This window comes from Mytilus edulis, chromosome 6 (genome assembly GCF_963676685.1).
Source record: "Mytilus edulis chromosome 6, xbMytEdul2.2, whole genome shotgun sequence".
Taxonomy (NCBI): Eukaryota; Metazoa; Mollusca; class Bivalvia; order Mytilida; family Mytilidae; genus Mytilus; species Mytilus edulis.
In genome coordinates this window covers 19,498,371-19,513,906 of record NC_092349.1, presented here as the reverse complement: position 1 = coordinate 19,513,906, position 15,536 = coordinate 19,498,371, and the positions used below count along the sequence as shown (strand labels likewise).

The 15,536-nt window shown below is 32.7% G+C and overlaps 1 protein-coding gene across 2 annotated transcripts; it reads left to right on the top strand.

Annotated features, from left to right (window-relative positions):
- The first annotated feature begins 1,763 nt into the window (after positions 1-1,763).
- On the top strand, positions 1,764-15,002 carry LOC139527310 (uncharacterized). 2 transcript variants are annotated; one of them, XM_071322665.1, is made up of 2 exons: positions 1,764-1,875; positions 4,717-6,123. In XM_071322665.1, exon 2 carries the CDS (start codon positions 4,785-4,787, stop codon positions 5,895-5,897), a length of 1,113 nt encoding a protein of 370 aa, XP_071178766.1. In that variant the 5' UTR covers positions 1,764-1,875; positions 4,717-4,784; the 3' UTR covers positions 5,898-6,123. The 2 variants fall into 2 exon arrangements, with proteins under 2 accessions (XP_071178766.1, XP_071178765.1); XM_071322664.1 differs by lacking the exon at positions 4,717-6,123 and adding an exon at positions 13,674-15,002 and having other exon boundaries at positions 1,780-1,875.
- Positions 15,003-15,536: the final 534 nt, after the last annotated feature.

The window sequence follows — 15,536 nt, the reverse complement described above, 5'->3', positions numbered from 1 at the left end:
TGTAAACATAAACATAGATATGAATAGATTTAGCAACTCGTGCAATTGTATTTTTATATGTAAGTTAAATTTTGTATTGCAGACTAAAAATTTATGCTTATCGTCGTTTTTATCTTTATAAGAACGATTTTGTGTGGATCGAATCAGTTAATCAAATTATTCACCTAGTTTCACTTTCAATGTTGACATTCTTTTCCTTTAAATACCCGTACACGGACAATGCATGCGTTATTCTATCTCTTTCTACGGGGTTAAATTCGAGTCCACATGCATACGGATTTAATGAGGTCGAGTTATTCACTTGCAAGTGAATAAGTCATTATCAATATTTATTAGCTTAATTTGACAAATTGAACCATTTTAGCAAATTATTATTTCACTATTTCACTTTAATTAATGATTGAACAAAAGAAATCATACTTTTGATTTTTTATATATCTCGTAGCTAGTGCCACTTTAAGAACAATGAAAAGCATGTCTGAACCAATGATTTTTCAGGTTTTTCTTAAAAAACGTTCACACAATGGATGTTCCGAAGATGACTTGGTAAATCATTCCACAGAATGGCTGCTGCTTTGTCAAATCTTCTTTCCCCATATGTTTTAGTTCTTACACGTGTCGTTGTTAAATCATGGAATTTTCAGATCTAAGTGCTCGCATTGGTTTGTATATTTGAACGAGTTCTTGTATGTAGACTGGTGCCTCCTCGTGCATTGCCTTGAACACATATACAAGGAGTTTATACTGACATCGATATGTTACGGGCAGTCATGGGGAGACTTGAGGATTTCTGTTTTGCGGTCGTACTTCCTCTTCCTTGTAATGACCCTGGCTGTTGTGTTTTTGACTTGTTGTAATCTTTGAATAGATGTTGCTGAGAGTCCATACAGTAATGCGTTCCCATAATCTAAACGAGAAGTTACAAGAGAGCATACTAACGTTTTGCATGCTTCTTCGGTAATAAATGGTCGAATTCGTCTAATGTTTTATCTGATTGAAACAGCACTAATTTGTTTGTCTATTAATAAAGTTTTCTCAAAATAAATGCCTAGGTTTTTTAAGCACTCGGCATCACTAACAATGTTTCTACCAACATTGAGATTCAAGTTTAAAAGGTCCTTCACTCGTTTTTTTTGGAGCAAATACTTTCAGTTCCGTTTTATCCTCGGTTAATCTTAACATGTTCGAGCACATCCACTTGCTGATGTCAGCTACGCAAGCCTCAAGTCGCTTTGCTATGTTCGTCCAATTATCGAGTGGCTTGAACACGAGATAAACTTGTGTGTCGTCTGCATAACAGTGATAAATCATGTTATGGCGTTTACATATTTCGCCAGTTTTATGTAGTGTATAGTTGTGTTGTGCTCTTACATCACTGTCCCAGTTTAGGGTCAATGTTTTCCGCTATATGAAATGCTTACCCAGCCACAGTCTCCATATGCCTGTCCCATGTTTGGAGTTTCCAGTAGTAGTAGTTTGTTAATGTATGTTGTATTTATTTCCATTTGCTGTTGATTGCATACACTACATTTGAACTTTGGTGGATAGTTGTCTCTTTGGCAATCAAACCATGTGTACTTATTTGTATCGTCCTTATTCATAGTCTACTTGCAAGCGTTTATTGTAGGGGAAACCTCACAATTTTTCTATTAAGTTATAGTTCGATTTGTTATTTGTTATTGATGTGAGGTAATTATGTTGACATTTAAATCTATTAATAGCTAAAAGTCGATGCATCAAATTTCCTGTGAATGTATTTTCAATAAATCGTATTTTACGAAAATATATATTTTCTTTTTCATGTCAGTATAAAAGATGCATGCATGTTTCCAAGCAATTATAACTCTATGTTTCGACATAGAAGCGAGATTAAAGGTAAGTTTTTAATATTAGACTAGTTACGATTACAAATGCGAGTCTCGTGCGAGTACTAAAATTAAGTTATATTTGTACTATTTGTGTTACAGTTATTTCCCTTTAGCTGTACATTTACTTTCCTTTGTCACGAATAAAGATATATATATATGTTCAATTGATACAAATTTTCGAATATTGACTGAAATCAAGCAAAAAGCAATGATAGAATTACTATTGGGATATGACATGATTTTACAATGGGGGTGAGGGTGTTATTCCATAAAAGTTGACATATCTTATGTAAATACATTTAGGACGATTTTATGTTATAGTATGACATTTTTTCCAATGAATGTGTATTAGTAGATTTGGTCAAACTTACAAATGTTGTCTGGGGAAATTCTGTAGAGTATACATAATAGACATGGAGCATGTCGGAAGCAATTGTCACTTTTTATATGAAAAGAATAACATAGAGCCAATAAATATATACTTTGATACCAACTTAACATTTTTGACAAGCCATTACAAAGAATCGTTGACCATGCAAAAAAATACCAAGCGATTAACAGTCTACTTGGAGGTATATAAGGGAACGTACCACATCAAAATATTTTATAAGAATGATGGCTAAGAACAGACAAAGTTAATAAAGCAAACGCCAACAGTACAACACTTGGGAGTAGTAATAAACAACTTCTCCCAGAGGATACTAAACAATTTATCCTTCTTTTTTTTTCTTTTTTTTTTGAGACACGGTGTTGATTGCTGTATCTCTATTTTCACAATTTACCCATTATATCTATTTTGTTAACGCATCGTTGCAAATATAATGGAATTTGATGTAACTGTCATACAAGTAAGAGATTTAGCGCTACAAAATCAAGTTCAATCCACCATTTCCAGCATTTGAAAATTCCTGTACAAAGTCAGGAATATGACAGTTGTTGTCCATTTGTTATCTGTGTTTTATAATTTGATTTAGCCATTTGATTAGGGACTTTCTGATTTCAATTTTACTCGGAGTTAAGTATTATTGTGGTTTTACTTTTTTTTCTATGAGAATAATTTAACAAAAACGTTAATAACTATATGACTCTAAATTGTTTACTATATTTAAACTGAAATGCAAAACAGTATCTTAATAAACTTTGACACCGGAGAAAAAAATACTGTTGTTTTATTTTTCTGCCCTTTGTATGTTTTTTTTTACCTCATTTTATATGCATTTGATGTGTTAATAACGCTTGCTTGATTAACCTATTAAGTATACTTATGTGTTAATATTATCATAATAGCTTTAGTTTAATTTATTTATTTCTTATGCTGACGCTCGGCTTTTGAAAATTTCAGATAATTCTATTTGATATGAATATCGGTAATCAATTAAAATAATTATAGGACATACACGAACTCTTAGTACGTTGCATGGGTAGATAAAAAAAAAAGTATGACATTAATCGTTGTTGATTTTTTATTTAAACTAGTATAAATAACACACAAAACATAGGTTAAATTGACAATAGATATTTTCTGAAAATTGTATATGTATTTTTAAAAGGACACATCATTCTTACATCGATAATAAATTAAGTTTACAGAAAGTGAGTTTTACATAATGCCTTAATTTTTAGTAAATGCTATTATTCAACAACACCAGGTACACCGTTATGGAACAGTAGATAATTTGAAAACATTACTTTCATCAATAGAAAATCAATATACAACTTGTATAATGCAGTATTGAATTAAATAGGACGTAAAAATCATATTGTACAGAAACTGGTTTATTATTGACATTAATGCAAACATAAGCAACAAGCAAATAGATAACTGAAATATTATTGACATTTTGTTTTACAGTGGTTTCATTTTTCACGTAGGTACCAATTTTCGTGGATTAATGAAAACTTGAATTTTTTGGGATATTTGATTTCATTCCTGTGCCAAAGTTTTCATATAAACTTATAGAAACATTTTAATGTGTTAAACACTTAATTTCGTAGTTCAGCTGTACCCACGAATTCCATAGGACTTGAGATCTAACAAATATTAAAGAAATCACAGTAATCAATATGAATTAACCGATATAAGAAAAATATATGTTGATCAGGCTAACATGTAGACTTGCTACAATTCCCTTTCTAATATTTCTCTCTTACTAATTTATATGTTTACTGATAAGTGCCAGCCTACTGATTGCCCTTGGAGAAAGGTTCCTCCTGCAGATGTCAGTATAATTGTAATCTCTTAGTTATAGCAGTAAAATTATTAAAGGGGCAAAATTGAAAAAAAAAAATTAGGAAGGGACATGTAGCAAGTCTAGCTAACCAATTGGTGTATTAAAAACAGTTGTAAATGGCAACTAAATACGAATATTCAAATCTAAACTCGAAAGTAATATTTAACATCAACTAGTAGTGTATGGTCACCTTTGTGTTTTGCTAATTTTCAAGCAAAAGAATTTGTATGCTTCAGACGAGATACATGTGTATATTATAAATCATATTTTATCACTGTACCGAGTGTGATGCGATATTAATCCACTCGAGACAGTTAAATTTGCAAATTAAAAACTCGAGGCTCGCTGACCATTTGAAATATTTGAATTTTCGGGAAGGATAATTATCTTATTGCAGAAGATTTGGTGGTGCGGTATGGGCGGGTGTACCTCGATTTTTTTCCGATTTTGGATATTTCGACATCTGTTAACTACTGTCGCCCTCATCTAGATCAAAACGCTTGAGTCTTATAAACGACACTAATATATTGAATTAAGTTAAGTAAATGTTACGGATTTTTTTTCAATTCAAAACAAGTATTAAACAGTTTTTTAGTTTTCGTGTATAATTGTTTCAGGTTATTGACAATGGGCATTATATCGTCTTCCACAAAGAATTGACCAGGATCATGCTGATATCCAAAGAATGTTTGCGGCAGCAAAAGTGGGAAATTGGGGAGATGTTTGGCGAATTCTAGGGACCCCAGGCCGACCACTAAAACCATATCTAATAAATCTGGTCCCTGAGGACAGAAGATGGGGTTTACTACAACAGGCTGTTTGGTGGAACAATCTCTCTGCAATCAGAACTCTCCTTCAGTTTCAAGCATGTGACAAAGAACTAAAAGCAAAGGAAGGCATTTCCGAGAAAGGACCAACCAGTGCAAATACAGCACAGGAAATAGCTGATTTATTTGGATATCTAGAGGCATCGAAGATCATTCAGAACCACATCACTCCTGAAAGTGAGGAAGACATCGAAACATACTATGATGGGAACAGCGCTATCGACAATGAGGAATATGGTCTATTCAGACTTACATTGGCTGCTTACAAATGCGTTTTCCATCCTAATGTTGTCGACAAAACGAAATCTCTTTCATCGTTATTGAATGATGTTTTCAAGCATGTGAATACAGGTAAAAACTGGGTTGCCGTTAGAGATAAAGTTTCACAATCACTGTATCCAGCATGTAAGGAAGCAAGCGATGTTGTTAGTCAGTGTTCAAATAGATTTGACTTTTACAAAACGATCGTGAGAGTATACACCGACGAAGATACCCAATTGTACACTTATCTAAACACAGCTTTGAGGCGACAGCGAGAAACGGGCTTTAAACCTACAGGAAATGATCTAGCACTCGGACCATATATGCTTATGTTCCATCTGCTTTTGTTTTGTTGGAGGGATTTGGTACGAGAAAAAACGAAAACATATCGTAAAATGAAAATATCTGCCAGAGATCTCGCAAAGTACCAACCAGGAAAGAAATTTACGTGGTTATCGTTTGTATCCTCCTCTGTCAAACAACAATGTGCTCAGATTTTTCCATCCTGTGCACCAAGTGGCAATATTGAAGTACATTTTGTTATTGATAACTCCTCTGATTCGCAGTGGCAACCCCTCAACATCGAAAACTTTGCATGTTACACGGAGAAAGAAAGGGTTTACCCAGCAGGAGCACAATACCTAATTAAAAGATATTCAGTTAAAAATGGGATACCGACAATTCTTCTGAAGCTTTTAGGAAGCGAATAGAGGCGATTATTGTCGTAGTAACATTAGTTTATTGATCAAACTGATGTTAAGATCTTGTATTCACCCTGATATTCTTGTCAATCAGAGTTTAGTTCATAACTTTTGTATTATAATATAAGTGTCTTTTTGTAGTCTTTTTGTTTTTTTGAAACAATTATACACGAAAACTTAAAAACTGTTTAATATGTTTAATACTATTACATTTTCAAAAAAAAGGTTACTTATTTTCTAGTCTTTTATTTCTCTGTTTCAGCAAATTACAGAGTTATCTCCCCTTATTCGTTAATTTCTAGTGCATTTCAACCAAATTGTATCTTCTATTACCAGAACAGAAAATGGAAATGAATGTTATTTTTGTGCATAACTACATATTATGAACTGAAATCAATGTCAAATTGGGTGGGTTTTTTGGTCATGTTTTCACCACTGCCTGATTCTCAGGCAGACTGGCACTTAAAAACAATTCAGTTGACGAGGCTCTCTCGGTGATGTCACAATCAAGAAAAAGTTGACAAGATTATAGCTACTACAATTAAAACATATCAGTGGTCATCTCAGACTATGGTAACAGTAACGAAAGTCACATTCATAATGACGTCCGTACATTTTCTAACTGATTTTTTCAACTTTACCACTCGGAACATTTGGTTCCATAGCTTTCTTGTAATAATAAAGTTACAAATAAAATGAATAAGGAAAATGTCGCTTATCTATGATTAAATACAATGTGTTGATACTTCTCACCCATATAAGGTAAACATAAAACTACGATTAAGCCCTAAAGTACGCCATTCAAATGGTGCATTTTTTTATGATATAGCAATAAAGTGAGTATTTGTTTTTTATTTTGCAATTGCAAACTACAAAATTGTAAGTGTGTTTCCATGTAGTTTAGACTCAAATATGATAATCTTTATCAAACATCATTTTCAGTAGCTCGATTTTCATTTGAAAACGAATTAAAGTTTTAAAGAAAAGAAACAATCTGAGTTGATGATTCTAAACCCCAAAAGATGAGAACCTACTTTTTAAAATTTTAAGAAGCTTAAATGTTACATGATAACTGTTAATCTCGAGCTGCAGTTGCATGCATACATTCTTTTCTAACATCTAGTATGCATTGTCGATAGACGTATGTGTAGACTGATTACATATGGATTATGATTACAATTTACTGTCAAGGTTTGAGATAAATTGATTTAGGTGATGTGTTTGATCGTTGTGACATGAGGGAATATAAAAGGTCAAAAAGGAGGATACAAAGCTCTACTTGATGACTGAAAGATATATTACAGTTTACCTAAGGCAAATCATTTTGAACAAAATGTCTCTACTACCCATTGAAAGATTAAATTTGTAGTTTAATATGCACTCGAGCTTCATTATGAATCATCGATAGTTAAATAATAAATTTTAAAGTCCGAGCCTTTTAATCCACTGGTATCGATGAAAGAATATATATATGTATCATAAGGATCAAGGCATTCAAGTTCATCTTGTTAATTCTATTTCAGGTTTCTTAGACTTTTTCCGTGATCAGATATTACTCGGATCTCACGGTTGGACTTGCTATGCGTATCATTTTTGATCGTACATCAGCATTCAGCTTATTAATATTATTTTTGATACCCAACAAACGACATAAATCAAAAAATCTTTAAAATGTTCCAAAAATTAGCGAAAGATTCTGATATTTTCAAAACTCATAACCTTCCTGTCCCTCCTGAATTTATGGGTTTTCAATCTTTTAAAATCGACGTTTATTACCAAAACAATACTTTTAGCTGGTGTTACATTGTAATAAATGATCATTCTAATTTATTGACTTAACAACAGAAAGTAGCAACGACAAAACAATCACTGACAAACTTGTGATTTGTTCATATGAAACGGAATTTGTACTAAACGGATGTTTGCTTGTCATGTTTTGGAATTTTTGTCCGATTTTTGAAATCATCTGGTTTTATCCATTTAAATGCCTTAAAACATTTTGCCCATTGACCCCCCTTCATCTTTTTAAAAATCCTTTACATGAATAATAATAAGCCATTTTAAAAAGTCTTATAAATTCTTTTTTTTTTAATAGTTTTTGAGAACTGTCACTGGTTAACAATAAAGCTATGAAAAATAAACAGAGAACATTTTCCCGCCAAAATTCCGATGGTTAATATCTCGAAATCAAGCACATTGACCTCTATATTTTTGTTGCTTAGTGATTCCTCAATTAATCCCCCACATTGACCCCTATATTTTTGTTGCTTAGTGATTCCTCAATTAATCCCCTATCAATATATACTAGTGTTATGGAAAGCTATTTATTTTGAAACTGAGCTCTTATGATATAAGAGTATGTCTTGAAAGCATTTTTGTTGATTGGTTGAACACTTCTGATATTAACTCCAATTTCATATAAGTATGCCCAATATTTAAAAAAAAAAACTACACTGAAATTCAAAAGCAGAAAACATTTAGTTACAATTTGACCTTGAGGTTCGACATACATAACTGCATGAGCCTTTTAAATCAAAATGGAATTTAACATCATATTTCATTTTTTGACAATTTTAATAAATTTTGTTTTCCTTAAATATTATGATATATATATATATATATATATATTCAAAATTTTCAAACAAATTATGACAATTAACCACTTATAACTTTACTGATATTACAATTAAGACAATAAAATTATAATACCCTAGTCCTATAATATAAGACTCTGCAGGTTCATATCATTTACATTCAACGTTTTTTATCGGATATATTTTTTTCACTATCAATGTTGAACCGCAGAGTCTTATAAAATTTGTATTTTTTTCTCGTAGCAAAAATTTAAATTAATAATCCACTGTCAAAACAAATAAAATTATTAGGAACAACCTAAATATGAATGAAAGTAACTTCTTACCGCATTAATAGTTTAGAATAATGTTCCTAATCCATCCCTTATATCCTCAGTTGACAAACAATTTTTTTCACGCCATTTTATTTCAAATATATGGGCCGATTCTTTGTTTTAAGGATTTCGTAAACAAAACGAATTTCACGATAATATTTATAATCAGCATACTAGTACAACGTACAAAAACACGACCAATTACTGTAATAGTGTCATGCAATTATTGAGATAACCATAAACAGTGGTGAGAGAATACGAATGGGGTTAACAGAATAGAGAACAATCAGCAAAAAACATAAAGAATAGAAAAATATGGGTTCTATTTTTTTTAACTTGATGATATGCCCCCCCCCAAAAAAAAAACAACAACAAAAAAACGGTATAAGTATATTGTTATATTGTTTGCAGTTGAAAATTAGAATGTCCAAAAAACAGTTATAATATATCAACAGATAAGTAAAAAACAATATGATTTAACATAAATTATAGGTATAACTTATTCATTATGCGAGTCAGTTCGTACCCAATAATTCTTGTGGGCTAGTCAAGCAATCTTCGGTGAAATCTAGTTTGTCGTTACAATTCCAAAACAGAACTGTCAAATTTTTATTTTTTTCAAATGCGAGATCGCGAGTTCACATAACGGAGGGGGAGGGGGACAAACCAATTATCCTTCACAAAAAGTTCTCTACTCCAAGTTGTTTATTGAGCACCAACAGAAATCATGGGCGAGTTGTGAGAGCGGGCGAGGTTGGCGCGGTTATAAATGTCTGGAAATATGAGTTCATGTAACGGGGGCGTGCGTGCCAAATTCACCAAATAAATGTGCTTTAGTCAATAGAACGGGCGATGCGATGAATTTCTTCGAATTACGAGTTCGAATGTTCATGAAATCTGCTAGCTGCTAACGGTATGAAGTTGCAATGTTCCATGAGAGAGCAATGTGAGAGCTAGCGTGGCAATATATGATTTTCCAAGTACAGGTTCATAAAATAGAGATGGGCTATTCTCATTCACCAAATGTTCTTTAGTAAGTTGGTATGCATCATTAGATATTAATTTCAAGTTGTGAGCGATACATGTCCTTCAAAATACGAGTTTATAAAACAGTGAGCGAGCCAATTCTCATTCACCAAAAGTTCTCTTGTATAAGTTTTTAAGCATCAGCAGAAATTGATTTCTAGTTGTGAGAGCGGATGAGTAGATAAATATCTTTCAAAATACGAGTTCATACAACGGGGGTGAGCGAGCCAATTCTCATTCACCCAACGTTTTCTTGTACGTATCAATAGAAATAATAATAGCTGGCGAGGAAATATTTGTATTGCAAAAATCGAGTTGTTACAAAGAATAATAGCAAGAGAAGAAAGTTCAAGAAATAATGCAATTTTAATCTCTCGGTGTTTGTAGAAACTCTTCAAAACTAAAATTGTTCCTTTCTTGATAAGTACAGTCTTTTAAACACTTAAAGCAGTTATACCACATGGCCTTCCGCGAGAGAAAAAAAACCGCCGTTATATATGGCCATCATAAAAAAAACCCGCTGTAATGGCAAAGCCCCAACATGAAAGCAATCTGTAAAGCAAGTAAATCGAGAAAGCTAACCAGCTTATTCATGTATGTAATAATTGTCACCATTTCCAGCATTGACCATTATTTTCATGACACAGTTATTATTAATTTTTTTTCAATAACTCTTTGGAGAAATTATCACCGTGTAATTCCTGTTATTGGGACATAATATTCATTTATACAATCATCCTTTACCTTTTCATGATTACTAAATGGTTGCTTATTAAGGGTTACGAAACATTTCATGGTAAGCTTCCTTTTCTATTGATGATATTATTTTATTTATTATCATCTTAAAGTCAAAACAAAATTCGTTTTCCAAGGAATATTCTGAAATATGTACAACTGATTAACATTCGGAAAGACCTGCGGAACTTCTCGTACTTGACCCGCTTGACAAGTTGAAATAAGGGGGGACAGTTTGAAAAGTGGTTCAAAAAAGGATATAAATCCATCATATGATAAGGTAAGACATTTTATTTATTATTTGAGATGTTCATTTGTAAGGATAATGACACAAGTAAACTTAAAACTGTCGTAAACATTGTCAAATTGTCGTTCAAAGTTCTCACAAAAATTCGTTGGGAATCCACTACGAGAAAATGGATGGTTTTAATAAGACTCTGCGGTTCAACATTGATAGTAAAAAAAAATATCCGATAAAAAAAGTTGAATGTAAATGATATGAACCTGCAGAGTCTTATATTATAGGACTATTAATACCCAAGTTCACCTACTGTTATTAAAAAAAATGGAAGTAGTGATTAACACCTGTAAAAACATTAATGGATGTGTCAATTATGTCCTCACAGACAATAAAAATATACTTAATTGATTTTTCAATATTTGTCCAAGTTTTTTGTGAATTGGGCAGTTGGTTAAAATTTATAGGAAAAAAACCAAAGTTATATCTTTCACATAGAGAAAGGACACTTGTCTATAGCTATGTTATCAAATTACACATGTTACACTGTACTTAGTCTAAATTCTTTTGAATAAGATTAATAAATTATGGCTTTTAAAAAAATCACCAAAATTAGCTTTTTAGTGAGGATAAAAGTTTTTAGAAATTCATGAAATTCTTTAATAGTGCAATATACAATGTAATCATAAGTAATCACAGGTAATCATGATTACTTTAAAAAAAAATACAAGCGGGATGTTTTTTCCTTAGTCTATGATAAAAATACACACCTGGTTAAATCTTGAGATATAAACTATAACTTTTGAAGGAGTTTTTTTTTCTTTGAAGTGGGTACTGTTTGATCGTAAGCTCTGACGAGAACCCAGACTATCATTCCTCGAACATTTTCTGTTTATCATCGTCCATTGTATCTAAGGTGATAATTCGGCTGCAATAATTCACCATTTCCTTGAATCGATCTAAAAATCGCTCCCAGTCTCCCTACGTGTAGCCATGTAGCAAGTCAGTAAGTATCTTCAACAACGGAGAATATATTTTCCCACCAAACTTAACCGTCCGAACGGTTGATAAGATTGCACTTTGTTACAAAGATGTTGATTGGTAGACAGAAGTTAAAAACTTACGGTATGGAATTGAAAACCAACGCGTTGGTTTTTCCTATCGTATGAATTACGAACCAACGCGTTCAAAGTAAAACCAACGCGTTGAAAGTGAAACCAACGCGTTGAAAGTAAAAACCAACGCGTTAATAATAAAAACCAACGCGTTGAAAGTAAAAACCAACGCGTGGAAAATTTCATACGGTATGCTCATACCGCCAAGGACACGAATGGCCACTCATACTTATATGTGTTAATATTATCAAAACGGCTAAATAATAGCTTTAGTGTAATTGATTTATTTCTTATGCTGAAGCTCGGCTTTTGAAAAATCTAGTTGTGTAATTTTAGATAATTCTATTTGATATGAATATCGGTAATCAATTAAAATGATAGGACATACACGAACTCTTAGGACTTTGCATGGGTAGGTAAAAAAAAGTATGACATTAATCGTTGTTGATTTTCATTTAAACTAGTATAAATAACACACAAAACATAGGTTAAATTGACAATATATATTTTCTGAAAATTGTATATGTATTTTTAAAAGGACACATCATTCTTACATCGATAATAAATTAAGTTTACAGAAAGTGAGTTTTACATAATGCCTTAATTTTTAGTAAACGCTATTATTCAACAACATCAGGTACACCGTTATGGAACAGTAGATAATTTGAAAACATAACTTACATCAATAGAAAATCAATATACAACTTGTATAATGCAGTATTGAATTAAATAGGACGTAAAAATCATATTGTACAAAAACTGATTTATTATTGATATTAATGCAAACATAAGCAACAAGCAAATAGATATCTGAAGTATTAATGACATTTTGTTTTACTGTGGTTTCATTTTTCACGTAGGTACCAATTTTCGTGGATTGATGAAAACTTGAATTTTTGGGGATATTTGATTTCATTCTTTTGCCAAAGTTTGCATACGAACTTAAAGAAACATTTTAATGTGTTTAAACACTTAATTTCGTAGTTCATCTGTACCCACGAGTTCCATAGGACTTGAGATCTAACAAATATTAAAGAATTCACAGTAATCAATATGAATTAACCGATATCAGAAAGATATATGTTGATCATGCTAACATGACTCAGGACCTTACCACTGGGTGTGTTATAAACAGCTGTAAATGGCAACTAGATACGACTATTCAAATCTAAACTCGAAAGCAGTATTTAACATCAACTAGTAGTGTATGGTCACCTTTGTGTTTTGCTAATTTTCAAGCAAAAGAATTTGTATGCTTCATACGAGATATATATAATATTATATTATATCACTGTACTAAGTGTGATACGATATTAATCCATTCGAGACAGTTAAATTTGCAAATTAAAAACGCGGGGCTCGCTGAGCATTTAAAATATTTAAATTTTCGGCAGTGGATAAAATATCTTATTGCCGAAGATTTGGTGGTACGGAATGGGCGGGTGTACCTTGATTTAGTCTGTTTCCCGGTCGTTATTGAAATTCTTGACAATACCGTCCGGTATGGGCTAATTTTACTATTTGTATATTCCGAAGGCATACTGAATGTTTTACGGAGGGGACCAACCTAACCTTGATTTGTCTCTTCTCCGATTTTGGTTATTTCTACATGTGTTAACTACTGTCGCCCTCATCTAGATCAAAACGCTTGAGTCTTATAAACGACACTAATATATTGAAGTTAAGTATATGTTACGGATTTTTTTTTTTCAATATAAAACAAGTATTAAACAGTTTTTAAGTTTTCGTGTTTGTTGTTTCAGGTTATTGGCAATGGGCATTATATCGTCTTCCACAAGGAGTATTGACCAGGATCATGCTGATATCCAAAGAATGTTTGCGGCAGCAAAAGTGGGAAATTGGGGAGATGTTTGGCGAATTCTAGGGACCCCAGGCCGACCACTAATATCATATCTAATAAATCTGGTCCCTGAGGACAGAAGATGGGGCTTACTACAACAGGCTGTTTGGTGGAACAATCTCTCTGCAATCAGAACTCTCCTTCAGTTTCAAGCATGTGACAAAGAATTAAAAGCAAAGGAAGGCATTTCTGAGAGAGGACCAACCAGTGCAAATACAGCACAGGAAATAGCTGATTTGTTTGGATATCTAGAGGCATCGAAGATCATTCAGAACCACATCACTCCTGAAAGTGAGGAAGACATTGAAACATACTATGATGGAAACAGCGATATCGACAATGAGGAATATGGTCTATTCAGACTTACATTGGCTGCTTACAAATGCGTTTTTCATCCTAATGTTGTCGACAAAACGAAATCTCTTTCATCGTTATTGAATGATGTTTTCAAGCATGTAAATACAGGTAAAAACTGGGTTGCCGTTAGAAATAAAGTTGCACAGTCACTCTACCCAGCATGTAAGGAAGCAAGCGATCTTGTTAGTCAGTGTTCCAATAGATTTGACTTTTACAAAACGATCGTGAGAGTATATACCGACGAAGATACCCAATTATATACTTATCTAAACACAGCTTTGAGGCGACAACGAGAAACGGGCTTTAAACCTACAGGAAATGATCTAGCACTCGGACCTTATATGTTTATGTTCCATCTTCTTTTGTTTTGTTGGAGGGATTTGGTAAGAGAAAAAACGAAAACATATCGTAAAATGAAAATATCTGCCAGAGATCTCGCAAAATACCAACAAGGAAAGAAATTTACGTGGTTATCTTTTGTATCGTCCTCTGTCAAACAACAATGTGCTCAGATCTTTCCATCCTGTGCACCAAGTGGCAATATTGAAGTTCATTTTGTTATTGATAACTCCTCTGATTCGCAGTGGCAACCACTCAACATTGAAAACTTCGCATGTTACACAGAGAAAGAAAGGGTTTACCCAGCAGGAGCACAATACCTAATTAAAAGATATTCAGTTAAAAATGGTATACCGACAATTCTTTTGAAGCTTTTAGGCAGCGAATAGAGGCGATTATTGTCATAGAAACAGTGGATGTTAAGATATTTTATTCACCCTGATATTCTTGTCTGTTAGAGTTTAGTTCATAACTATTGTATTATAATATTAGTATCTATCTGTAGCGTTATGTGATACTAATACATTTTCAAATAAAATGGTGATTTTTATAGTCTTTTATTTATCTGTTTCAGCAATGAAAATGGTATGTTCATTTAAATCCCAGAATTTGTTGCATACCAAATAACTGCACAATATGCACGACTCGAGATCAAGCGCTTTGCCTCAACATGTAATTCCAGAATTAAACTGACCTTTCTTCTTAAGTCAGTGGACGGCTATAGTCTTCTTTAATTTTGTCCAGTTTGTGTCGCACTGATAATTTTACTTTTTAATCACGAACCGGTGTAATTTGTTCTATTCGTTGAAGGCTATTTAGTTCTTCTCCGTTAAATTTGGATTATGCTAACTTGAAAGTAAAACTTCTGCGTATGGAAATAAATCTGTTATTCGGACTTTCTTGACCAATATGAACAGGAGAACCTTTCCAAAAAGACAATCGTTCTCATAAGTGAGATCGATGAAACCTGTCTGTGCCGTTACTACACGCTATTTTGAAGTTCCTAAATTGGCACTGATATTTTCTCTAAATCTGTAGGATGACGATTTGTTGTTATGGAATACAGTTG